We start from the raw sequence: 24,031 nt of genomic DNA on the forward strand, positions 1-24,031 counted from the left end.
GGCCGACCCCACTTGAAGCGGGTGGTGGCCTCATCCTGACATCGTCGGCGATGCGGTGCTGGAAGCCTTGGGGTAGATGACGCATTTCTCCGGTCGGAGGTTGGCCCGCCCATTCCTGCCCGACGTCCCGGCGGATCGGCTCAAGCGCTCCTGCTCCTTCGTCGAGCCTGGCCTGCACCCCGCGGATTTGCTCGAGCTGTGGGTCATGGCCCCCCGCCTGAACGGGGACCACAACTAGCTCCCGTGGGATGTCAACGCGAGGCACCGGCCTAGGGAGATCACCGTCCTCCGGCATGTCGAGATGGTTGCCTTCGGAGGGACCCCCTAGATCGACGTGGAAACATTCGTGGCTTGGGCCGTAGTCCTCGTCGCCGAGGCTACGGCTACCGTCGGAACAGTCGGAAAGGCAGTAGTCGCATGCGGTCATCAAGTCCCGCATGGCACTGGGGTTGCCAAGTCCAGAGAAATCCCAATAGAAGTCGGGCACGTCGTCTTCCTCGGTCCCAGAGGGCCCGTATGTCGAGACGTCCGTCAGCCGGTCCTAAGGTGACCGCATACGAAACCCTAGAGGGTTTTGACTCGCCTCTATGAGAGCATCCGCCAAAGCGAAACCGCTTGGCGGGTCGAGGCTGAATCCAAGGGGCATGAGATGGGAATCGGTCGGTACCTCTTGGTCAACGGGCGGTGATGAAGTCACGTCGGGGACTGACTGCACCGTCGTCTCAGGTACGAGGGTGACGTCCAGCAATCCTTTCACGAGCGCGCTGGCGTCGTCCGTTTGCTCGGGATTGGCGTGTCGCGGGGAGACGGCGCTCGTCTTAGTCTCAAACGTGAGATCGACGCCCGGCGCACCCCCGTTGGGGTGCTGGCACCGTCGACTTGCTCGACAACCGACGAGGCGCTGCCTCCTGCTTGGCCTTGGTTGCCCCGCCTCCTCCTCCGTCGGCGGGGGAGAGGACGGGGTGAGCTCGAATGTTGTTCTTCCACCACGCGGGGAAGACGTCGTCGTTTCCGCCGCCGGCGGGCGGGCTGTCGGCCGCCATTGTCGCTGTCGCACGGCGGTGGAAGGAGTATCATGTCGTAGCTGCCGTCGAGGGACATGAACTCAAGACTCCCGAAACGGAGCACCGTCCCGGGCCGGAGAGGTTGCTGGAGACTGCCCATCTGGAGCTTGACTGGAAGCTGTTCGTTAACACGCAGCAGGCCCCTACCTGGCGCGCCAACTGTCGGCGTTTCGAGACCGGGGGGTCCCTGGGCCGACGAGTGAATGTCGCCGCGTGCCCCAGCCCAGATGGGTCGACGCGAGGCCGAGCGCGAAGGGGGGAAAGTGAGGTGGCCGGAGACCAGCGTGAGAGAGGTGGAAATCCCGTGGCCTTCGTGTTCGTCCCGCGCCCAGGTCGGGTGCACTTGTAGTAGGGGATTACAAGCGTCCACGCGGGAGAGGGAGCGAGCGGCTTCAAGCGAGCGCCTGTCTCGTCCTCGTCCCCGCGCGGCCAACCCTCTCTAAGAGGGCCCTGGTCCTTCCTTTTATAGGCGTAAGGAGAGGATCCAGGTGTACAATGGGGGGTGTAGCAGAGTGCTACGTGTCTAGCGGAGGAGAGCTAGCGCCCTAAGTACACGCCATCGTGGCGGTTGGAGAGGTTTTGGCGCCCGGTTCGTGTGATGTCGTGGCCATCGGAGGAGCGCTGGAGCTTGGCGGAGGGACAATTGTCGGAGCTGTCGAGTCCTTGCTGACGTCCTCTTGCTTCCGTAAGGGGGCTGAGAGCCGCCGTCGTCAGGGAGCGTGCGAGGAGCCATCATTGCCTCTCTGGCGGAGCGAGCCAGATGGGACGCCGGTCTTGATTCCCGTAGCCTGAGTCAGCTTGGGGTAGGGTAATGATGGCGCCTCCCGTCGACGTGGCTGGTCTGCGCCCTAGGTTGGGCGATGTGGAGGCTCCTCCGAGGTCGAGGTCGAGTCTGTCTTCCGTGGCCGGGGTCGAGTCCGAGCCCCCGGGTCGGGCGAGGCGGAGACCGTCGGCTGAGGCCAGGGCTGAGTCCGAGCCCTGGGGTCGGGCGAAGCGGAGTTCGTCGTCTTCTGGGGCTGAGCCTAAGTCGGAGCCCTGGGTCGGGCGGAGCGGAGTTCGTTGTCTTCCGGGGCTTAGCCCAAGTCCGAGCCCTGGGTCGGGCGGAGCGGAGTTCGTCGTCTTCCGGGGCTGAGCCCGAGTCCGAGCCCTGGGTCGGGCGGAGCGGAGTTCGTCGTCTTCCAGGGCTTAGCCCGAGTCCGAGCCCTGGGTCGGGCGGAGCGGAGTTCGTCGTCTTCCAGGGCTTAGCCCGAGTCCGAGCCCTGGGTCGGGCGGAGCGGAGTTCGTCGTCTTCCGGGGCTTAGCCCGAGTCCGAGCCCTGGGTCGGGCGGAGCGGAGTTTCCTAAGGCGCCTGAGGTCGGGCCTGACTGCCTGTCAGCCTCACTCTGTCAAGTGGCACCGCAGTCGGTGCGGCGCAGGCGGCGCTGTCCTTCTGTCAGGTCGGTCAGTGGAGCGGCGAAGTGACTGCGGTCACTTCGGCTCTGTCGACTGAAGGGCGCGCGTCAGGATAAAGGTGTCAGGCCACCTTTGCATTAAATGCTCCTGCGATTTGGTCGGTCGGCGCGGCGATTCGGTCAGGGTTGCCTCTTGGCGAAGACAGGGCCTCGGGCGAGCCGGAAATGTATTCGTTGCTGGAGGGGGGCCTCGGGCGAGATGGAGATCCTCCGGGGTCGGCTGCCCTTGCCCGAGGCTAGGCTCGGGCGAGGCGTGATCGAGTCCCTCGAATGGACCGATCTCTGACTTAATCGCACCCATCAGGCCTTTGCAGCTTTGTGCTGATGGGGGTTACCAGCTGAGAATTAGGAGCCTTGAGGGTACCCTAATTATGGTCCCCGAAACTAACTTTAGTATTATTTTTAGGAATAGTTTTAAGAAGTTATTTTTTTTAAAAAAAAGTAATGTTAACATAAACCTAAACTAAACTAAGTAACTTACTCTAACATTTAAAGATTAATAACCCCTAGGTAGCAATCATCATATAAGCAAAAAAATCAAGAATGAAAAATATACATTACCTACAAGATGGGTGGGAGATAGACGCAGCATGTGCATATATGAAATATGTATCTCCCGTGGCACGTTAGCTGGAGTGGCGCAGTAGGTGCCACGTTAGAGTCGATGGTACGGTGAGGCCATGCCAGTGATTAGTATGGGAGCGCGGTTTAACCACGCAAGTGAGGTTTGCACGGCGAAACAAATTAGTTTTTAAAAAATATCTGATATTATTTTTAGAAATAGTCTAAAGAGAGGGTTCAGAATAAAAAAAAACTCTAGTGTACATAGCCCCGCACACCCAACCGTACATCACTTTCCTTAGGGAAAAGGAGCAGTGGAAAGGCAACAACAATCTCGCTCTTTTCCCTCTTGTTATCTCTATCACAATAGCACTGTATATGATTTTCGGCGGCCAATATTATTTTCGGCGGCCAGTTCTCGGCCGCCAAAAATAAGGGTTTATTTTCGGTAGCGTATAGAAACCGCAAAAAATAGCCTTATTTTCAGCGGCTACTGGTGAATTGACTCTTGTGGTGAATTGTGAGTTCATGTTATATTGTAATGGATTATATGTGGTCATAACTCAAACGACCCCTATTTGTCATGGAATTGTGAGTTTCTATTAGACTGTAATGGACTTGTAAGATATTTTGGTGAACTGTGATGTATTTGTAAAGAAATTATGATATTTGTGTAATTCTGTAATTACAGTTCTCTGTCATATTATTGTGATTATATTGTTATTGAAATTGTTGTTTTTTTTCCTTTCTTTCATATTTTTTCTCTCTAAAATTACTTATTTTCGGCCGCCATGTGTCGATCGCCGAAAATAAGCCTGACAAAATTTCGCCGGACACTAATTTCAGCGGTTTGTGTGCGGCCGTCGAAAATAAGCTATTTTCGACGGTCGATTTGGCCGCCAAAAATTAGTAGTTATTTTTGATTTTTTTTATAGAAGCCGTCGAAAATAAGCTCTATTTTTTGCGGCTTCTAGCCGCCGAAAATGAATTTTGTTCATGTAGTGTGTAGTCTTTAGGGAATAATAAAACAAGCTAGCTATCTCATATATGATCAAGATAAAATAATAATACGAAGTAGATCATGAACAAGAGTCCACATCCTATACAAGCTAGGGTATGTGTGTCATGCATGACGATGCCTTTATTAATTTGGGTTGACAACTTTAGGCTCGCGGAAATCAGACCATATGGCAGTTTCTGGATAATCTATAGTACGCGTCAATTAATAAATAATTGTCCGAAAAATAAACCCTAATTATTAGTTAGCGCAATGCTGGTGTGACGTGATTACATTATTGACGTGACTGTATGACGTGACTGTTACATATATGAATATTAATTTTCCGTGCATGCGGCATTCTCTCGGATCAACGGCGGCCTTGACTACCCAAACTCTGGCACGTAGCTACGCATCGGATCCGGTCCAACGCCACGACTGCTTCCAACGGTTGCTGTCATGCCCTGCTGCCAACCACCAACACTCATCGTCTCCAGCGAGCGAGCTGCACTATGCACTGCACTGCATGGGAAACCATATAACTGCACCCCAGCAATCCGTCCATGGCACGCACGTACTAGGTCAGCCCTAGCTAGCTGCCTTTCTGACTCTTTCAAATGGTCCAGTGCTATGGTATGCATGGTACGGTGTGTGGTGCATGAATGGTCCAGTGCATTACCCGCATTAACTTGCTGATGTTCTATGGGTCGGAATTCGATCGAGAGAGAAAAAGAAACGTACTGAAAGGTCATTAGGCCCTTTTTCTCTACTTTTGAAGAATCTTTATCTAAAATTTGGCACACGTGCAATCAAACAGTACTACTACTTCAAAGTCTGTTTTAATTTGTCTAAAAAGAACGCAGTGGTTTTAAGGTTCGGCTGTGGTGCCTGCCTGTTGCCTCTGTCTTCAATTATTGTCCGAAAAGTGTTTCTGTTGCATTGCAGTTTAAGATATACGGAGTACTCCCTCCATATGCCAAAATATCATTCTTTCTGGCACACTTTTTTCCGTCTACTTTCGTTCAAATGATAATAAATATAGACGTATACATACAAACAACATTTATATATTCCTTAATAAATATATAATTAATCTAAAACGAAATATATTTTAGGACGGACTGAATATATTTTTCACATTTAATCGCCTGAACCTAAACAGAGTCGATTCTACTAGCATTTTTTTCTCTAAAAATGGTGAGTTGTATAATTAGAATATTATTGATGTCATGTCTATTGGGGATAAATAGTTAAATTCTTTTTATTGAGAAACAATTGTCAACAATAATATGATGAATTTATTTTTTTAAAAGTTTGCTCCTAATCCGTGGTTGTTTGGGACTACTCTAGCTCCATAAAAATTAGTGAAGTTGGTGCAGGAGGTCATTAGATAGTCCAGAAAATCGTGGAGATGTTGTTATGAACCTTTAGAAGACATTTATACAGGTCGTTTTATTTATTATTTAAATTAAAAATGAAACAGTCCCAAACACCTACCCAAGTGAAAGAGTTCTCTTTGAAGAATCCTCGTGGTAAGGTAGATTCTGAAAATATCCTAGGGCTCCACAGACCAAGGAGCAAAATGCTGGATATATTAGGCGCTAACTGAAACATGCATGTCAGCATGTGTGCCGGACTAACGATTGGACAACTTAAAGCGTGTTTTGGTTCACGTAACAGTGTAACAGTACCGTGTGGAACCACCGGCAAGCTATAAAGTCACGAACCGACTTGTTTCCCTCAGAACCATCACATTGATGTGCTAAATTTCAAACCTAAATCATCGTTTGAACAGTTGTTTACATAAAAATCGTCTTCTGTATATTTTTACTCTCTAAAAGTTTTTCTAGCTTGTTTGAATTCCAGAGAGTTATACTCGTTTTCTATCTTTAACTAGCAAGAAATCTCCAGAAATAGAAGATGCATGACAATATTTAGAGCTTATTTGAAGTACCACGGTTTCTAAGAATTTGGTTTTATCCCTAGTTTCTAAAAACTGATTTATTGAGAGAGAGAAATGAGTATACCGGTTTGGAACCTAGTTTCTTGAAACTAGTTTCTAGCTTTTTTTTTTTAAAAAAAAGGTAAGTCTACCTTTACTCTATTTTAAAAGTAAATGATTCAATTATTCCGTTCATTTTTCTTTGCTACTAATGTTAAATATATATTGAACTCATATTTTTAATTCAAAATTTTCAAATATTAAATAAACATTCAAAATGGGTAGAGAAGGCATCGAGGAGATCGCATGCATAGGCCTGAGAGTGGTGGCAATCATCGTAATTTCCATCAAACCAACTAAGGGCAATACGTAATTTGTCGGGCAAAACTGATTTTAGCTCAGGAAGGTATCTTCTTGGTTTCTTAGAAACTGTCTATTCAATTTCTAAAAATTGAAGCATAAATTGGTCTATTTGGAAGTACCCTAGTTTCTTAAAAAATTAGTGCTTCCAAACATACACTAGATAACTATTTTACAAGGTTAGATAAAATGCTTTACGAAAATCTCCATTCCTACTCATCAAAAGGGCTATACACACATGGAGTGCTTGATATTCAAACCTTTCATAAAGAATGTTTTATATATGAGCTCAAAAACGGAGAGCACTAGTAACCAAATTTTGGCATTACATGATGATCTTCTATATCTATATAATCTATTAAGGCACCTGATGATACCACGACTTCACCCTCCGTGCTACCACAACGTGCAAAAAATAGTGCAAAGCGAGCACTCGAATCCATACCGCCTTGCTCCAAACATTTGGGATAACGACCAAACCCCACATACCTTAGTGTTTATAAATATCTCAATATCTATTTATCTATACTACACTACTGCTGTGGATCCAAGCGCCTACACAGTCAGCATCTGCGCCTGCTCAACACCCGACCGTACTCACGCAGCTACCACGCCGCGCAAAAAAGTGCAGCTACCCCCAACTCTGGAATTTGGGTCTAACCACCAGACCACACGTACTTTAGTGTTTAGAAATAAACAATAATTATATTTAAATAAATATATTAATACTTATTTATATGATATATAAAAACCGTAGCAAAGCACGGTCAACTAGCTAGTTAGAACCTTGTACGCTGGAGTAACTACTAAAAGATAAAAAAAGGAATTATGACCACTTCTACATGTATGTTCCCCTGTCCTGAAATCAGTGAAGGATCCGATCCAGACAAAATTATAGGAGGGGCTAAAGTAAACTGTTATATTAGATATAATCTCACTAAATCACTCACGTATGTAATACTTTAAAGTGACATTATATTAAAACATCAATGAACAATATAATCATAAAATACATATTATATATCTTAAATTTTAGAGAGGGCTTTGGTAGGGCTTGAGCCCCACCCCTGCTCTGGAATGAAAGTCTTCACAACAAAAGGGTGTGTATTAAAAAGAGTGGTTGGGCAAGGTGTAAACCGGAAGAACGTTCAACTCAACCAGTTGAAAGCTGCAAGCGCAAGCAGCGCGTTGCAACTTCAGCAATGACCGAAGAGTCTAGCGTTTCTTGGGGAACGGGGAACGTCTCGCAGGCTGCTGCTGCTGCGGCTGCCGTTTTCTACATCTCTGGGGAGAATTGCTGGGCCATTCAGCGTGTGGGTCCCGTCCTAGATTTCGTTATATATATGAGAGAGCAGTGGCAGCTCGTCAGGTCGCAGTAACATCAGCAGAGCGAGAGCCAAATCGCAACTCCAGCCTCTTCGGAAGCATTCTCTCCCCAAGATTTCAGAGCAGAGAAGGTTGCGCCGTTCCCACACCGAGACCACCAGGTAAGGAGCATCATCAGTCAGTCCAGTCCTTTGCTTCTGCTCTCGGATTAGATTAGTTTGGGGCTTGTGTTCTTGATTAGGACTGGGATTAGTCTACGACCTGCTAGATGCGGATGCAATACTGGGACCTCTACCTGCTAGCTAAGCTATATAGTGAAGAGCCTTGAACCAAAAGTTTCATTAGCAATGACGTACGCTAGCCGGGTGTTCCTTCCCTTCCCCCAGGTTCATGAATCCTACCCCGGTTCAATGCAATTCAGGCTGTTTCTTCCACGTTTTCTGATGCACCCATCCTTCGTGCATAATAAAAATTTTAAAAGTAAAAAAAAAACATATCTTTTTAAGTCTCGCTGACTTCTTTTTGCCATGGCAAGAGCTGCGACTGCAAGGAAGAGAATTGTAGGCATGGCTGCTATATTTCGCGTCTAGCTTTTTGTTTACACCGGCCGGTGTGGTTGCCGCCGTGGAAGTCCTTGTCTGCCTTGGCCTGACCTCCTCGAGTCGTTTCCGCCGGCTGCTTGTTGCCAGTGTTTGTTTGGTTCACTTCATTCTTCTCTCTGACTTTGACTCTGTCACCAGAGCAGAGCACAGCACAGCACTCAGCACAGCCGGTTCTCTCTCTGTTCTTTGCAAGTTGCTTCAGATGTCTCTGTTCATTCGACCTGCTAAACCTGAATTTGCGATTCTGAAAATGACCTTTTCCAGGACGAGTCTTCAATTTATGGGATTGTACCGCAACGAATGGGCTGAAGCTCTGGGCATAGAGATCTCCAGCCCGAGGGCCAAGGACGGCACCATGGTAGTGAACAGGAGGACCGGCTTTTCCAACGGCAAGCTGATGCCGTCGCTGAGCTTCAAGCTGTGGGAGGCAGAGGCGGTAGTCGCTTCCATGGACCACGACGGCAGGGCCAGCGAGTGCCTGCGGGATTCCGTTCCGGAGTTGGTGTTCATGGCGTCTCCGACTACGACCACCCCGAGCCCGCGGGTGTCGTCCAGCCCCAAATGCGAGCTGGACGCCGCGGCGGTGAAGCTCCAGAAGGTGTACAAGAGCTACCGCACGCGGCGGAACCTCGCCGACTGCGCCGTGGTCATCGAGGAGCTGTGGTGGAAGGCGCTGGACTTCGCGTCCCTCAAGCACAGCTCCGTCTCCTTCTTCAACGGCGGCAAGCCCGAGACGGCGGCGTCGCGCTGGGCCCGCGCCAGGACTAGGGTGGCCAAGGTAGCAACCTCGATCGCCGCCGCTAGCTTTACAGCTGTCCTTTCATCGAAAATGCTGCTAGAGATGCGTTTGAACTGCTGAGCGAACCACATCGAAATCGTAGCGGCTTGACGTGTGAGCTTTGTTTTGTTCGCTTGCTTTTGTTTAGCTTGGCAAGGGGCTGTCCAAGAACGGCAAGGCGCAGAAGCTGGCGCGGCAGCACTGGCTCGAAGCTGTAAGCCACATGCTACATAATAACCTAGGACATAGTCCTATATAAACAAGTGATTCTTGTAGATCCAGTGAGATCATTAGTTGTTTACTAATGCTGCTGCTTTTGCGTCCGTGTCTATGCTGGCAGATTGACCCGAGGCATCGGTATGGCCACAATCTGCACATCTATTACGATGTCTGGTCCAAGAGCGAGAGCACGGAGCCCTTCTTTTATTGGTAATTAGTGAAGCTGCTGGATTCATCTGTTGCTGCTCCATTTGACTTGGTCATCTTTCAAATAGCAAGTAATACATCTATTATTATTAATGCCTGCTTTGATGAAATGTACAGGTTGGACATTGGGGAAGGCAAGGAAGTGAACCTTGAGAAATGCCCTAGGAGTAAGCTTCAGAGCCAGTGCATCAAGTACCTTGGACCAGTAAGCCCTTCATCAGTATAATAATGTTTTAGTTAATGGCACAAGTCTTCAGCCTCAACATATGATCGGATGGTCAGCTGATCCTTGCTTGCTCTTGTGTTTCTTGCTATGAATTGCAGAAAGAGAGACAAGAGTATGAGGTTGTTGTGGAGAGGGGAAAGCTCGTGTATAAGAAAAATGGAGCTCTTGTGCAAACTCTGGACGATTCCAAGTGGATTTTCGTCCTCAGTACCACCAAGGCACTCTATGTCGGGCAGGTAGACGCAAGTTTCAGTTAACTAGTAGATTGCAGTTTGTATTTGTTCTTACGCGGCTAGATCTACACGTCCATGGATGCCATATAGAGTAGCATATCTGTTCTTGACGAGATACAGTACAGTTGTTCGTTGCATTAGTTCTGAAGTTCTTGTTTTGTCTATGAGCAGAAGAAGAAAGGCTCGTTTCAGCACTCGAGTTTCTTAGCTGGTGGAGCCATAACATCTGCCGGAAGATTGGTCGTCAAAGAAGGAATCCTCAAGGTATGTTCATACTTCATAGAGTCAATTGTGAAAATGAAACCTTTGTTCCGTGTACACGAATACACGATGGAAAATGGCGCTGCCCATTCAGAAGAGTAACTGACGGCGTTGCCTGCATTTCTTCAGGCTATATGGCCGTACAGCGGCCACTACCTTCCAACTGAAGAGAACTTCAAAGAGTTCATCCGCTACCTCGAGGAGAACGGTGTCGACCTCACTCATGTCAAGGTAGATCTAAGCAACGCGTGCCACTTGACGGTTTCTTCCAAATAATGAGTAGTAAAATCACCGCAAGATTCAGAACTGACATATGGGTGTTGTGCGCTCGTTCAGAAATGCCCAGTCGACAAAGACGACGAGTACCCCTTGGTGAGCAAGCCTGAAGCTCAGGCCAACGCCGCCGTCTCGAACGGCACTGGCGGAGCAGAACACAGCACGGCGTCTGAAGCCATGGTTGACCATACGAGTGACTCCGACGCGGCCGACGGCGACGGTCACGGGGCAACCGGCGGTCGAGTGCCGGTGGTCACGGGACCACCGTCGAGTGCTGCTGCTGCTGCTGCTCAGGTTGGCAAGAACCACTCGACGTGCCGGTGGTCTACGGGCACGGGCCCCCGCATCCGGTGCGTCCGCGACTACCCGCAGGACCTCCAGTCCAGGGCGCTCGAGCACGTCAACCTCTCGCCGAGGCTCACCGGCTCGCCGTCGAGGAAGAGGGACCCGGTCCCTTCCCCTCGCCCCAGCCCGGCGATGATCCTGTCTCCGAGGCTCGCTTCCGTCGGATTCCACCCTCAGACGACGGTGTCCCTCACGCTGCCCGACTTCAAGAGGAGCAGACTGCACTGAACAACTCTGTTCTTGTTTCATTGTTTCGCTTGGCGATCAGAAGAATAACTCAACTGGTCAGCCTGTTTACTGACAGGCCAGTGACCTTTTTCCCTGCTAGGTTGATCAGTAGATTACTTCGTTTTTTTCTTCTGTTCATTGCTTTATTGATGGCAACAATTTTCGGTTGTAGATACTATTTGTGATTCTTTTGTTAGATGTATGTATGCAAGGAGTACATGTACATTGCTTAAGATTGAATTGAAAAAATGGCGATTTTGTTTAGGGGCCGTTTGTACCATTTTCTATTTATAGGACGTTTGGATCCATTTATTTTAGAGAGGAATTAAAATTTACTTAATAAAGTAATATATAAATAACATATTTGGTTTAGAATTTGACATTTCATCAGTTTCTAAAATTTAGATATAAGCATATTTTAAATTTATAGGATGAAAGATAGAAAATTATTTTATGTATCAATATGTTTATACTCTTCAACTTATAGGACATTCTTCGACTCACTCCAATATAATAAAAATGTAGCACATAAATATATCTCACATCTTATAGTACACAAATATATTTTATATAAAATTGTATTAGCTTAATTGCTATATGTCTAAATTATTATTATTGAAATGGAATTCAATTCCAATGATCCAAACGAGACCAAAGGAAATGAAATTTGCTCAATGGATTAGATTATTTATTTTAGAATTTGATATCTCATAACTTTTCAAAGTTTATATGTAGGCTTGTCTTAAATTTATTCGATGCGAGACAAAAAATGATTTCGTCAAGTTTTGTTTTTCTACTTTATAATTTATTGCACACCCTTCGATTTGCCCCCTACAACGGAGATACATCGCATAAGAATTTTTTCTCGTCTAATCAATAGTATTATAAAAATATATTATATGGCAAACATATTAATTTAATTGATCTATGACTAGGTTATTAATAGATTTAGTTTCTAAGGATACAAAGACTTGTTGCCATAGATAATGAAGCTACACAAGTATAGAAATATAGCTCTGGATTTAATATTATGAACAATAGGTTATTTTTTTTTCGTTAGAAAACGGCTCTCGTAGTCACGCTTTTCCCTAATGAACAAGAGCATTGCTCTGCCATTTAAGAACACAGCAAATGAGGTGTTACGAAGTCCTTATATATTAACACATAGTGCACTATCATACACTGGCCAGATCGGCATCCAGCTCCGCACCAACCAGGTCCCACTAGCTGCGCTCTCCTTCCATGCTATATTCTACGTTTTAATCATGTTTTTAAAAAAAAATTCCAAACATTAAGGGTAGTTTAAATGTACTAGAGCTAATAGATAGATGGCTAAAAAATTACTATAAGAATTAGTTAGGTAACAAATAGTTAGGTAACTATTAACTAATTTAGTAAAAGTGGTTAATAATTGAATTATTAGTTAGACTCATACACTGGCCAGATCGGCATCCAGCTCCGCACCAACCAGGTCCCACTAGCTGCGCTCTCCTTCCATGCTATATTCTACGTTTTAATCATGTTTTTTAAAAAAAATTCCAAACATTAAGGGTAGTTTAAATGTACTAGAGCTAATAGATAGATGGCTAAAAAATTACTATAAGAATTAGTTAGGTAACAAATAGTTAGGTAACTATTAACTAATTTAGTAAAAGTGGTTAATAATTGAATTATTAGTTAGACTCATACACTGGCCAGATCGGCATCCAGCTCCGCACCAACCAGGTCCCACTAGCTGCGCTCTCCTTCCATGCTATATTCTACGTTTTAATCATGTTTTTTAAAAAAAATTCCAAACATTAAGGGTAGTTTAAATGTACTAGAGCTAATAGATAGATGGCTAAAAAATTACTATAAGAATTAGTTAGGTAACAAATAGTTAGGTAACTATTAACTAATTTAGTAAAAGTGGTTAATAATTGAATTATTAGTTAGACTCATACACTGGCCAGATCGGCATCCAGCTCCGCACCAACCAGGTCCCACTAGCTGCGCTCTCCTTCCATGCTATATTCTACGTTTTAATCATGTTTTTTAAAAAAAATTCCAAACATTAAGGGTAGTTTAAATGTACTAGAGCTAATAGATAGATGGCTAAAAAATTACTATAAGAATTAGTTAGGTAACAAATAGTTAGGTAACTATTAACTAATTTAGTAAAAGTGGTTAATAATTGAATTATTAGTTAGACTCATACACTGGCCAGATCGGCATCCAGCTCCGCACCAACCAGGTCCCACTAGCTGCGCTCTCCTTCCATGCTATATTCTACGTTTTAATCATGTTTTTTAAAAAAAATTCCAAACATTAAGGGTAGTTTAAATGTACTAGAGCTAATAGATAGATGGCTAAAAAATTACTATAAGAATTAGTTAGGTAACAAATAGTTAGGTAACTATTAACTAATTTAGTAAAAGTGGTTAATAATTGAATTATTAGTTAGACTGTTTGGATGACTTTGGCTAATTTTAGCAGCTAACTTCTTCCCTTATCCTAAATTATAATTTATTTGACTTTTTTTATCAAGTTTGAGCGGCTCATCTTATTTAATTCTTTTGCGAAAAAATAAAAAAAGAAATTAAAGTCATACTTAAAGTATATTATATAGTAGACGAGAGCCGGTACAACTTGAGATAAAAAAAGTCAAACGAATTATAACTTAAAATAGAGGAGGTATTATCTATAGTGCATTCAAACACCCTGTTAGTTCAAATACCCTCATGCAAGCTAAACCCTAGGCTACACAATACCACAACCTCACGTAGATACCCCGAGTTGGTCAATAAGTATACTTAGAGAACATCACCCACAAACAGTGGTGGACCCATGTGGGGGCAAGTCTGGGCTCTTGCCCAGGCTCCTCCATTAGTGCTAATGAACCTATATATATGCAGTAAGCAGTAAAATATAGTTAAACATGGGTAAAAATTAGACAGAGCTATATAATTACAGTATGAGTATTATCTTTGTCCATGCTTTCTAAAATTTCTGGGTCCGCCACTGCTTACAAACCCTAGAGACAACCCAAGAACATAAAAAAGAAACACAGGTTTTGTGGATGATAGGGTGGATCGTTCATAAGATCACCTGAACTGTTCAAAAAATTACGGAATCAATTTAAGTCGCATGCAACCTTGAGGGCATGTTTATAAGCAAAGTGTATTTATAGTTTCTAGGCAATAACACGACTTATAAAAATATCACAATATTTAACTATTTATGAAATAAAGTTTTTGGTTGTATTTCTCAAAACTATGTTTTCAAAAACATAGTATTTTAGATACCTTGATGTTTTTTTAAGTATTGAAAACTCTACCCTAATCCAAAATTTTTATGACATGGTTAGCTTTTATATAAATATTATGGTCTACAATGTTGTATTCAAATAATATTTCTCAGAATCATGGTATTGTTGGAGCTAGCCAAAACTATGCTATTATTAGAGCATCTATAAGAGACTAGCTAAATAATCGTCAAGCTAGATTTTGGCTACTCAATAGCAAAATAACTCTCTAACAGATTAGCTATCTGACTCGTTAAACTTGTAAGGAAAATGGACCCCCCCCATTTGGCTAATTGAGTTTTGGTGTTTGATGATCAACACAATCCGTGAACTAATAAGTTTTCTAGTGTTTGTGTTTGTAGTTCACAGGATGCAAGATTAACTTGGACTAAGGAATTGAGGAAAACAACACCTCAAAAGAAGACATTAAAAAGATCCAAGAAAAGTCCAAGTGTGTTGCCTGCGGACTGTCTGTGCGTGGAGCACCGGACTGTCCGGTGCACCAGGGAACCGCAGCCCAACGGCTAGTTCTAGGTGGCACCCGGAGAGAAGACCACCGGACTGTCCGGTGTGAGGATCGGACTGTCCGGTGTGGAAAGCCTGCGACGCCAACGGTCACCTACTCTGACAGGGCAACGGCTAGGCGCACCAGACAGGCTACAGTGCGCTGTCCGGTGCACCACCGGACTGTCCGGTGTGCCGCAGAAAGCAGCAGCTTTTCTCCAATGACTCCATTTGTGTTGGGGGCTATAAATACACCCCCAACCGGCCATTTTCAAGTGTGGGAGCCCAAGAGACATACCAAGGCATATAGTAGACATTCCCAAGTGCTCCTACACCCAAGTGCTTAATAGAATCACTCGGTGATTAGCGTAGGTGCTTTGCGAAGTGCTTAGGTTAGTTAGACCGTATTAGCGCTTGCACTAGGTGAACCCTAGATTGTTGAGTGAATTTAGATAAACCTCACAACCCCTCGGCTCTTGCGCGTGGACGGCGGGGAGCGTCCGAGAGGAGCCGGAAGCGAAACACCACTTGCGCGTGGAGAAGGCTCGCGGCTCTCTACGGAGTTACTCGACCGAGGTGCTTGGCCCTCTCGTGGACTTTCCTTTGCGTAGGGGCACCAACGAGGATTAGTCGGGACCTTGCGCGATTCTAGATACCTCGGTAAAAATACCGGCGTCATCCACAAGAGTTTGCTTCTCTACTTTGCTTTTTAAGTTTCCGCATTAATATTAAGCATTTAAGTTTCAATCTTGTAGTCATATTTTTTTAGTGTAGATTGAAACTTAGCCATTGCGGTAGAGATAGCAACACTTAGACAAAACCTATTTGCACATTCTAGTTTGACTATTTGCATAGGTTTTGCTTTAGAGATTTAATTGTGGCCTAGTTTAGTAAAAGTTTTAGAAGTCCTAATTCACCCCTCCCCTTCTTAGGCGTCATCCGTTTCCTACAAAACTATTTAACTCTTTAAATTGGCTCTCTCAGTATCTAAATTTAGCTAGCCACCTGAGTAGTCAAACTAGATAGATAGTCTGTTAGAGTGAGATGCTATATATATAGTGTATTTTTTTGTGAAAATGTAAATAGATTGTTAAATAGAGAGCAAAAAAATGAAGATTCTCTTAGTGATACTCTTATAATAATTACAAAATATAGCATTGTAAAATCATAATTTTAAGATAGTTAGCGAAGAACTGTTTTCCCTGCTCTCCGATACGGACAGTATGGAAGAACAGGATTCCTGTCTGCGAGGACAGTAGGACACCTTTATCCAAATGTTATATAACGTCACCGTGGGAAGTGTTTTGATAATATATCTATTTTTATTTAGAATAAATATTTGTCAAAACTAGTTGATGTCATTGTTTAACCGAAGTCCATGTCGATATTATAAACAAAAGCCCTATTTGGATGGATCCTCTGGTTTTGAGCATATAAACTTGCCTTTAAGAAACCATGTCAGTCGCAGTGTTTGGTTCGTGGCTAAATGTGTCACACTTTGCCTAAGGTTAGTCGTTCGAATTGAAGAATTAACCTTAGACAGAAAAGTTAGGCAAAGTGTGACAAGTTAGGCATCAAACCAAACAGACCATATAGTTTTCAAAACTGTTTTCATCTCAATTCATATAAATTGTAGCAAATTGAGTAGGTTTAAATCCCAAACAAATCAAAATCTTTCTTAATTTTTTCAATCACATCCAAAGCATATAGGATGGAAATAACCAATCAGGACAAAGGTTAAAGTTCGTTCCACACAAACACTTCAGGGCTTGTTTAGGTGCTCTAGTATTCACCACAATACACATGGGTCGAGGATTAGGGTTTGGGGTGTAAAAATTTATACAACCCTCCTCAACCCATGTATATTAGGGTGAATACTAGAGTACCCAAACATAGTGCTCTAAAACCGATGTACTCCATACCAAATTATGTCAACATTACTAGAGTCAAAGCATCTATAATTTAACCAAAAATATATAATAAAATAATAACAATTATGATAACAAATAAGTACCATTAAATTTTTAGTTAGTTATATTTTTATAACATATCTATTTTATGTCATAAATCCTTGTTTTCTTCGTAATTTTGATTAAACTTGAAGATGCTTTGACTCTTCAAAAAAATTAGAACTTGTAATTCCGAACGGATGAAGTATTTTCAAAACTATAACGTTTATTCCATCCAAACAATTCATGATGCTCCAAAACCAATGTATTTTACAAAAGAATAGTACTCTCATAAAACTCAAAATTGCATCCAAACGAATCCTTATATTCAAAATCAAACAGAGTGAGGGCATCACAGGTCTACTACATATCAGATTACAGACATGCTTAGATTCCGCTCGTGATACCAAATGTTATATAACATCATCACCAGGCAGTAGAATGTGTGGTGTGATTGTTTTAATATTAAATATTACGAGAAAAGTAGATCTGGTAGTGCAGAAAGGGGGGCACTAATTAGTCATTACATTTACTAATTTACATATAGAACGTCAGCTGATTTAGGCTTATTGTATACAGATACGATGGTGACATGAGGTTATCCACCATACACATGATAAAGATCTAGGATAGATTCCAACAACAACAAAAAAAACTGGAAGACACGATGCTGGTTTACTGTGTGCACAGATTATTGCTTTCAGTTTCCATGATGGAAGAAATGAAACACCAAAAAAGATCTACAGATGGTTATTTTGCCTTCTCAGTCCGGTTCATCACATCATGGTAATACAATAGAACACACATTGGCTGCCCGTATATGCAGAAAAAAAACCAAAAGATCATATTGCCAACCTATTGAATATACCACAAATTAGACAGGTTCCCATAAAAAACGATCCTAGCAAGTATCAACTAAGAAAAATATGGCTCACCATTGTGTCACTGAATTTATTTTTGAGGTATGATGTCAATATGATGAGGGGAATCTGGTAAAAAGAGGAAAAGAAATATGGTGTCAGAACAGTTTTCTGTTTAGGAGACAACATAAATACATGGAACCATATTAGATGACTGTTGCCTTCTGGTGCTCATAAGACCTCAGACTATAGCGAATGAAAAAAGAACTAATAAAGGAAAAAATGAGTAAAGAAAAACATAAATGTTGGATATTGATCCACAGCATCTGGCGTTGTATTATATTTACCTGAAGCATGATTCCTAAGAAAGCCCAGAACTTGAGTATGTGGCAGGGAACAGCAACACATAACTGGTGTACAATTGCAAACAAAATGTATCATAATTTTCTCGAAAGGGACTGGATTATGAAATATTTAATTTTATATAGAGCACTTCATCCAAGTAATCTGCAGCTGGTAAGTTTGAACAAAAGCATGTCGAAACTCGAAAGGACACATTTGAAAATAGAGAACTATATAATTAATATAGCAGATGAAGAGTGAAAAGGTAAATAAGTTACCTCATGAAGTACAGCAGAAACAAAGAACGATATAAAAACAGCAACTTCCTGTAACAAACTAGCACAAATAAGTGAATAACTTTAAACAGTAATAATAACAGCACAGAAGACTGGATAACAAAATATAGCACCTTCAGTATAGGAGCTAGACTGGAGGACAGTAGATCCATACAAAATTAAACACATTCTTATTGCTCAATAAACTCAAAAGAATACTTTTACTGTTGAACTTACAGATTTTTATGAGTACATGAACTTTAGTTTCACTGGTGAACTAATTAGATTGCCCTAAACAGCATGGAAGTAATTCTTATAGTTACTTTGAAAAATTAGAAATTACAAGCAAGCACTGACTGGTTAAGGGATTTACAAGGCACAAACTGTAGTGAAGGTACAGTTTAGTCTTATATGCACTGGAAGCAACCCTGAGCATAACATCCACACAAATATTATTTTACCTTTGATATACCATTTCGCATGCAAGGGAAATATATATGACGAACAATCCATTTATGCACAGGCTGTCAAAATGTGCAAATTATTAGTCATAATATTTCAGCAAATGAAATTAATATGGACCAACAAAGATCATTGGAGAAGAATAAATCCATCAAATTCTGGGTGTTATTCAAACTACTTGGAACATACAAATTAGAATAGTTCTGTGTACCAAGAGTCCAGATTTCATAGTTCTCAACAATCTTACAGTGACTTGCCATTTTTATTATGCAGTTGCTTTAAGATGGTTACATCTAACCACAACTGCGTATACCATGTCTGGCAGTACATTCTTGCTAGAATTATTATTGCCAAGAAAGAAAAGGCATACCATGTTCCATTTTCTCCAGTACTGATCCCATCCAAGCACAGCAACACAAGCAACAACAGCAAACAACATACACAACATCAGCTATGCTTACCTAGATTCCTTTTGTTAGTTGAAAAATGAAGTTATACTAGGTTGCAACAAACACGGTAGTATTTCACCTCATCAATTGTCTTTGCATTCCACCAGTCTTTGTAGAATTCTCGGTCACCAAATCGAAGAATCTCAGCAAGTATGTTTAACCTGTATAGATGAATATAAGTTCGAAACTGCAAATATGCAAATTTGAAAGAGCATAAAAGGAAATAATTTTCTCCGAGAGCATGCATGTTCGGAGAAGAAGCATCGATGACTGATATTAGAATAATATCAGGATCGATCATGTATTTGAATTTGAATGAATAGATAGAAAATATAATTTACTACCACAGATGGAAAAGGCAATAAAACATGCAAAGCCACAGGTAGACATTTGGTAATGAGAGCTTCAAAACAGTCTCTACAGCATTCAGTAATCCTCCCATCAATGGATGTTGAGAGTTCACAACAATAGGATTTATGTACTGCAAGATTGTAAAATCAATAAAAGGTTAAGAAATGTATGAGGATATTTTACAAGATATATATATGGAGACATATAAACAGCTTACTTGCTCAATAATGAATCCTTGGAGACCAGTAAATATCAAGTATAGAATAACTTGACGGACCAGCCAACCTTTTCTAACATAAGGTGTTCGAGGATAACTTGGCTGCATGCAAAACAAAAGTAGTACGTTTCTAAAATGTTTCACCTTGCCAGCACACTTTCTGCTGCTAATCAGAAATGGCCAGTCGAAAGGTAATAAAAAAAATCATATATCTGCTTTAGATCAACATACATGATCGGAAAATTACCTGATAACAGAGTGTCGGAGCCATCATGAAGTATGTTAGACTCCCAAGAGTTGGAGCTTGTAAATTATCTATGCCAGCCGCGGTCAGTTCATTATCAACCTAATATAAACGGTATATTAACTTATGTAACAAACTAACAACAGTTAAATACATATAAAACATAAATGGTAGTAATTGAGGTGATCATGCACCGGACCAGGTTGGACCCGTAAACTCTCAACTCCTCACCTGAAGCCCAATATATTAATATTTTTATATATTTTTCTTTAAAAATATTAACACGAATAGGATATATTACATTTTTAGTAACAATAGTCTTAAGCATAACATATACAGATACCTGCATATTTTTGCATTTCATTTACAAGCCCACGACCAAGCTAAGCCCAGCACCTTGGGCCAGAGAAGGCTGGACTACTATGAACATCTCTAAAAGTAATAGAGTACAAGGGTTAAGTCAGGAGAGGGAGGAAAACCCAGTGATGAGAAGCAGCAGGTCCAGCAACATATCAATGTTAAATGTAAATATTTATTATGTTAAAATCCCTTTGCTGCATTAAGTGTCACAACTCCGAAAGAATTCTGACAGAGTAAGAGAAGAATCACTAGAGTAGATTAAAACGTTTGCTAAGGCCCTGTTTGGAAGCAACCTAGTTTTTAAGAATCCAGTTTCTAGAGACTGATTTATGAGGAAAAAAAACTGGTTAATGTTGTTTGGAACCACCACTGTTTTCATAAACTGGCTTTAGCTAGGGGAGGCTAGCTTCTTGGTTTTTAAGAAATTGAGAATCCAGTTTCTATAAACTAGGACATAAACTAGTATGTTTGGAACCACCTCAGTTTTCATAAACCAGTTTCTTAAAAACTAGGTGCTTCCAAACAGGCCCTAGGCCCTAAGTACCTAAGTGCTTGTTCAATTCAATCAAATTATATGGACAACAAACGGGATAACCAAAAGGATAAATGCTGATGCCTTCTTCCATAAGGACTCTTACAAACGAAAATCTGTGACCTATTCAAACAAATCAAAAGGATTCTAATCCCCATAGATGGCATTTCAGATGTATTTATATAACAGAAAAAAAACGAGGACTGAATATTTGCTTCCTTCTGATCAACTAATTACATAATTGGAATAAGAGCTTTAAAGCAAATATAAAACAAACGGAGAAGGAAAAAATATAGCACACAATGTACCTTCTTGCCGCTTGTGATCAGTTTTCTTATATCATGGTTTGTATGTGCAAAAGATACAAGCTTCAGCCAAACAATGCAGGCAATAAACATCAACACAAAGCCTGATAAAACTGCAGAATCACACCTGAACCCAGTTACAGAACTTGGTGTTAACACAAGGCAAAATGGCGTGATATTTGTACGAAAACGGTATTATCCAAAAGTTACAAATGCGATTTAACATTCGAAGAAAATTTTGGTAGATTCATATGAACTAAACAGCATACTGGCACATGTGTTTTATTCTCAAATTTGCTTTCTTGATAAACAACATGGCAATATCTTGACGCAGAGGGAAGTGCATAATCAATCATATATTTAAAGGTTATTACATATACTTACTTAAGAATCACGAGCACTGGATATACAATTTCAAATGTTGTAAAAAGGATGTGAAAACAGGTAGTAGCCTGAAAAAGGAAAGAACCATAAATCGATGGTTTATAAGCAAAATTTGGAGAAACAATACAAACAAAAGGTGTCTCACAACTGTTTTGATAAATGAAACTAATAGTTCGCCGTCCATCCACAATATGGAAAATGCATAAACTGTTAATGAGAACCTGGACACCAGAAAAAGTAAGCTTTATAGGAAGGAGGTGTGCGCTTACAGGATCACTAATGAGATTGTTGAATGCCAACTTTTCGACTGCAAATGCACCAAGGGGAAATATGGGTAGACTAAGGCTGAAAATATAAATTAGCTGATTAAGTTTCAGAGTTAAGAAGCCATTGAAGAAGTGGATGATAGAGCAGTATTGACTATTACCAACACATTAGCAGTGGCCAGTCTCGCAATGATGTAGCATTAAACCAAAAGCCAGATCTTATTAATAAGCCATACTGCAAAAGGCATCAGAAAAGAACAGCTCAAATATGTTGAGTGAAAGGCACAAGAACAATGGCATCAATTTGCTCAATCGAAAAAGTATGACAAGAACCTTCATCAGGTTCTCAATAATGAGCCTGCTATTCACCGCAACCAGAACAACAATACATAGGTTGAAAAGGCCTGCATGACTCTGTCAGAAACCAAAATAGAAGTATTAGCTAACAGCTCTCAATCTCATGGTAAAACAATATTCTCTGATGAAGCAAAATTTTGAGGGAAAACAGCATAGCCACATGAATTGCTTAGGAATCGTACAGGAAGAATCAGTTTATTTTCACATAAAAAACACAGGAAACAGGAAAATTTTCCTAGTTCCTAAGTGACCTCACTATGACCTTACCATGTGAGCTGAAGCACACATATCATATTATCATGTACTGGATCCATTTGTAAAATGGCAGGTCACGTACGATGCCAATAAAGGAGATCACGTGATTTGAACTCACAGCTCCCAACTAGTAAAAAAGTTCCTTTTATCCACACTAATCAAGACATATCATGCCACTAAGTAACTGTCACCAAACGGTTGGTGTGCTAATAAAACAGAATGAACTGTGGGCAGCACGCTGTTTGCTACGTTCGAGCTTCTCGCACGCATATGCAGCACGAAAAGTTAAATTCCCCTCCCAGATTCTCTGAATAAAAGGCGACGCCTTTATCCCACATGCGTAGATGCACCTCGAGAATTCCCCTGCTACGATTAATCGGTTACACATCAGTTTCAAATTCGTTACTGATGAAACCAAACAAGCATGGCGGAGAAATTAAAATCGGCCGCAGAATAGCTGACATCTCGACGAACAGGTCGCGCGGGCGCGGCAATCAAATAGGTCCCTGCTCTGACCTGCTTGAAGATGGCGTCGGAGCTCAGAGGGCTCTCCTTGGCTTTCCGGTGGACAGGCGCCGCGGCGCGGAAGGTGAACGCGGAGAAGTCCCCTGCCCCGGCCCGGCCGCCGGCGGCGGACGAGGCGCCCCCGCTGTTGTCGCGGCGGCGAGACGAAGAGGGCTCGCCGGGGCCAGACTCGTCCCCGGAGTCTGCGGCAAAGCTGGCGCGTGCCGCCACCGCAGCGCCGGATCTCAGCCGGCGGCGCAACGCGGCCGCGAAGCCCTGGGCTGCAGCAGCACCGCGAGCGGGGCGCGGTGGGCGGCGGTGCACGGCTGGCGGCGCGTCTTCGGAGTCCGCCATTGGAGCTTCTAGGGCTACGAGCCTTCGACGACTGGCTGCTCTCTCTCTCTCTCTCTCTCCTTGCCTCTTCTCTGTGCGAGAGTTGCCGTGTTGGCCTTCGATTCGGTGTGGACGAGGCGACGGCGAGGCGACGGTGGCGGGTGATGTGTTACGTATCGTGAGCTTTTTACATTCCGAACGACAGATATTTCGCATATATAACTCAGTACAAAAATGGCACTCAGATGCCAGTCGTCCTTTAGGACTGACGAGATAGTCGTTAGCAACCCTTAAATTTTATCTTCTAAACAAATATTCTCTACCATTTACAACACTCTTTAAAAGATTTTATTATCTATATCTTCTCTATATAAAGCAATGTCGTATAAATTTCATTTTCTATATCAACAGCGTTACATTCTATATTATTTTTTACCGATCGTCACCACGTGAACCCACATACACAGGAATAAGCACATATGCATAGAGGACCATTATACACCCTCTATGCATAGCGGACACATGTCATCCTCTAAGGGGATGTTTGGTTTAAGTAATCACTCCATCCAACATGAGGTAGTGCATCATAAGTCCATTCCTCAAATTTGGTGAGATGACATCATTCATTATATTAGTACTAACTATGAGAAATGAGATGATGATGGATCAACTCATTCCATTCTACAAACCAAACAAAAAAGTGAGGAGTGAGAAGATGATGGA

The 24,031-nt window shown here is 42.5% G+C and overlaps 2 protein-coding genes across 7 annotated transcripts; one reads left to right on the forward strand and one right to left on the reverse strand.

The window, feature by feature from the left end:
• The first annotated feature begins 7,742 nt into the window (after positions 1 to 7,742).
• Positions 7,743 to 11,340, forward strand: LOC100285050 (calmodulin binding protein). 2 transcript variants are annotated; one of them, NM_001157945.1, is given in 9 exon segments: positions 7,743 to 7,862; positions 8,568 to 9,081; positions 9,230 to 9,295; positions 9,422 to 9,510; positions 9,625 to 9,712; positions 9,832 to 9,969; positions 10,138 to 10,230; positions 10,357 to 10,458; positions 10,564 to 11,340. In NM_001157945.1, coding segments are annotated over 8 exon segments (1,587 nt in total). In that variant the 5' UTR covers positions 7,743 to 7,862; positions 8,568 to 8,583; the 3' UTR covers positions 11,077 to 11,340.
• Positions 11,341 to 17,223: 5,883 nt separating this feature from the next.
• LOC100383910 (O-acyltransferase) lies at positions 17,224 to 23,533 on the reverse strand. Of its 5 annotated transcripts, none has more exons than XR_553986.4 (16): positions 22,988 to 23,533; positions 22,193 to 22,273; positions 22,021 to 22,094; positions 21,863 to 21,938; positions 21,594 to 21,661; positions 21,213 to 21,336; positions 20,016 to 20,114; positions 19,769 to 19,870; positions 19,545 to 19,681; positions 19,280 to 19,361; positions 19,122 to 19,142; positions 18,751 to 18,813; positions 18,293 to 18,350; positions 18,020 to 18,082; positions 17,748 to 17,801; positions 17,224 to 17,667 (listed from the first exon to the last, which is right to left on the reverse strand). XR_553986.4 is itself a non-coding variant. In XM_008649929.4 (16 exons), the coding sequence occupies exons 1-16, from the start codon at positions 23,522 to 23,524 to the stop codon at positions 17,563 to 17,565; spliced, it is 1,689 nt and encodes a 562-aa protein (XP_008648151.2). In that variant the 5' UTR covers positions 23,525 to 23,533; the 3' UTR covers positions 17,226 to 17,562. The 5 variants fall into 5 exon arrangements, 3 of the variants coding, with proteins under 3 accessions (XP_008648151.2, NP_001349157.1, XP_020394695.2); XM_008649929.4 differs by having other exon boundaries at positions 17,226 to 17,622; positions 18,293 to 18,340; XR_004849986.1 differs by having other exon boundaries at positions 17,329 to 17,667; positions 18,020 to 18,185; positions 18,293 to 18,340.
• Positions 23,534 to 24,031: the final 498 nt, after the last annotated feature.

This window comes from Zea mays, chromosome 6 (assembly GCF_902167145.1).
Source record: "Zea mays cultivar B73 chromosome 6, Zm-B73-REFERENCE-NAM-5.0, whole genome shotgun sequence".
Taxonomy (NCBI): Eukaryota; Viridiplantae; Streptophyta; class Magnoliopsida; order Poales; family Poaceae; genus Zea; species Zea mays.

Bases quoted from the DNA above. Each gene is read 5' to 3' on its own strand.
- LOC100285050 (XM_008649739.4), top strand. From the start codon at position 8,584: ATGGGATTGTACCGCAACGAATGGGCTGAAGCTCTGGGCATAGAGATC. The intron at 9,296-9,421 runs GTAAGCCACATG...CTATGCTGGCAG, and splicing joins GGCAGCACTGGCTCGAAGCT to ATTGACCCGAGGCATCGGTA. The intron at 9,511-9,624 runs GTAATTAGTGAA...TGAAATGTACAG, and splicing joins ACGGAGCCCTTCTTTTATTG to GTTGGACATTGGGGAAGGCA.
- LOC100383910 (XM_008649929.4), bottom strand. From the start codon at position 23,524: ATGCGAAATATCTGTCGTTCGGAATGTAAAAAGCTCACGATACGTAAC. The intron at 21,662-21,862 runs GTAAGCGCACAC...TTCCTTTTTCAG, and splicing joins ACAATCTCATTAGTGATCCT to GCTACTACCTGTTTTCACAT. The intron at 18,083-18,292 runs GTAACTTATTTA...ATTGTACACCAG, and splicing joins TTTCTGCTGTACTTCATGAG to TTATGTGTTGCTGTTCCCTG.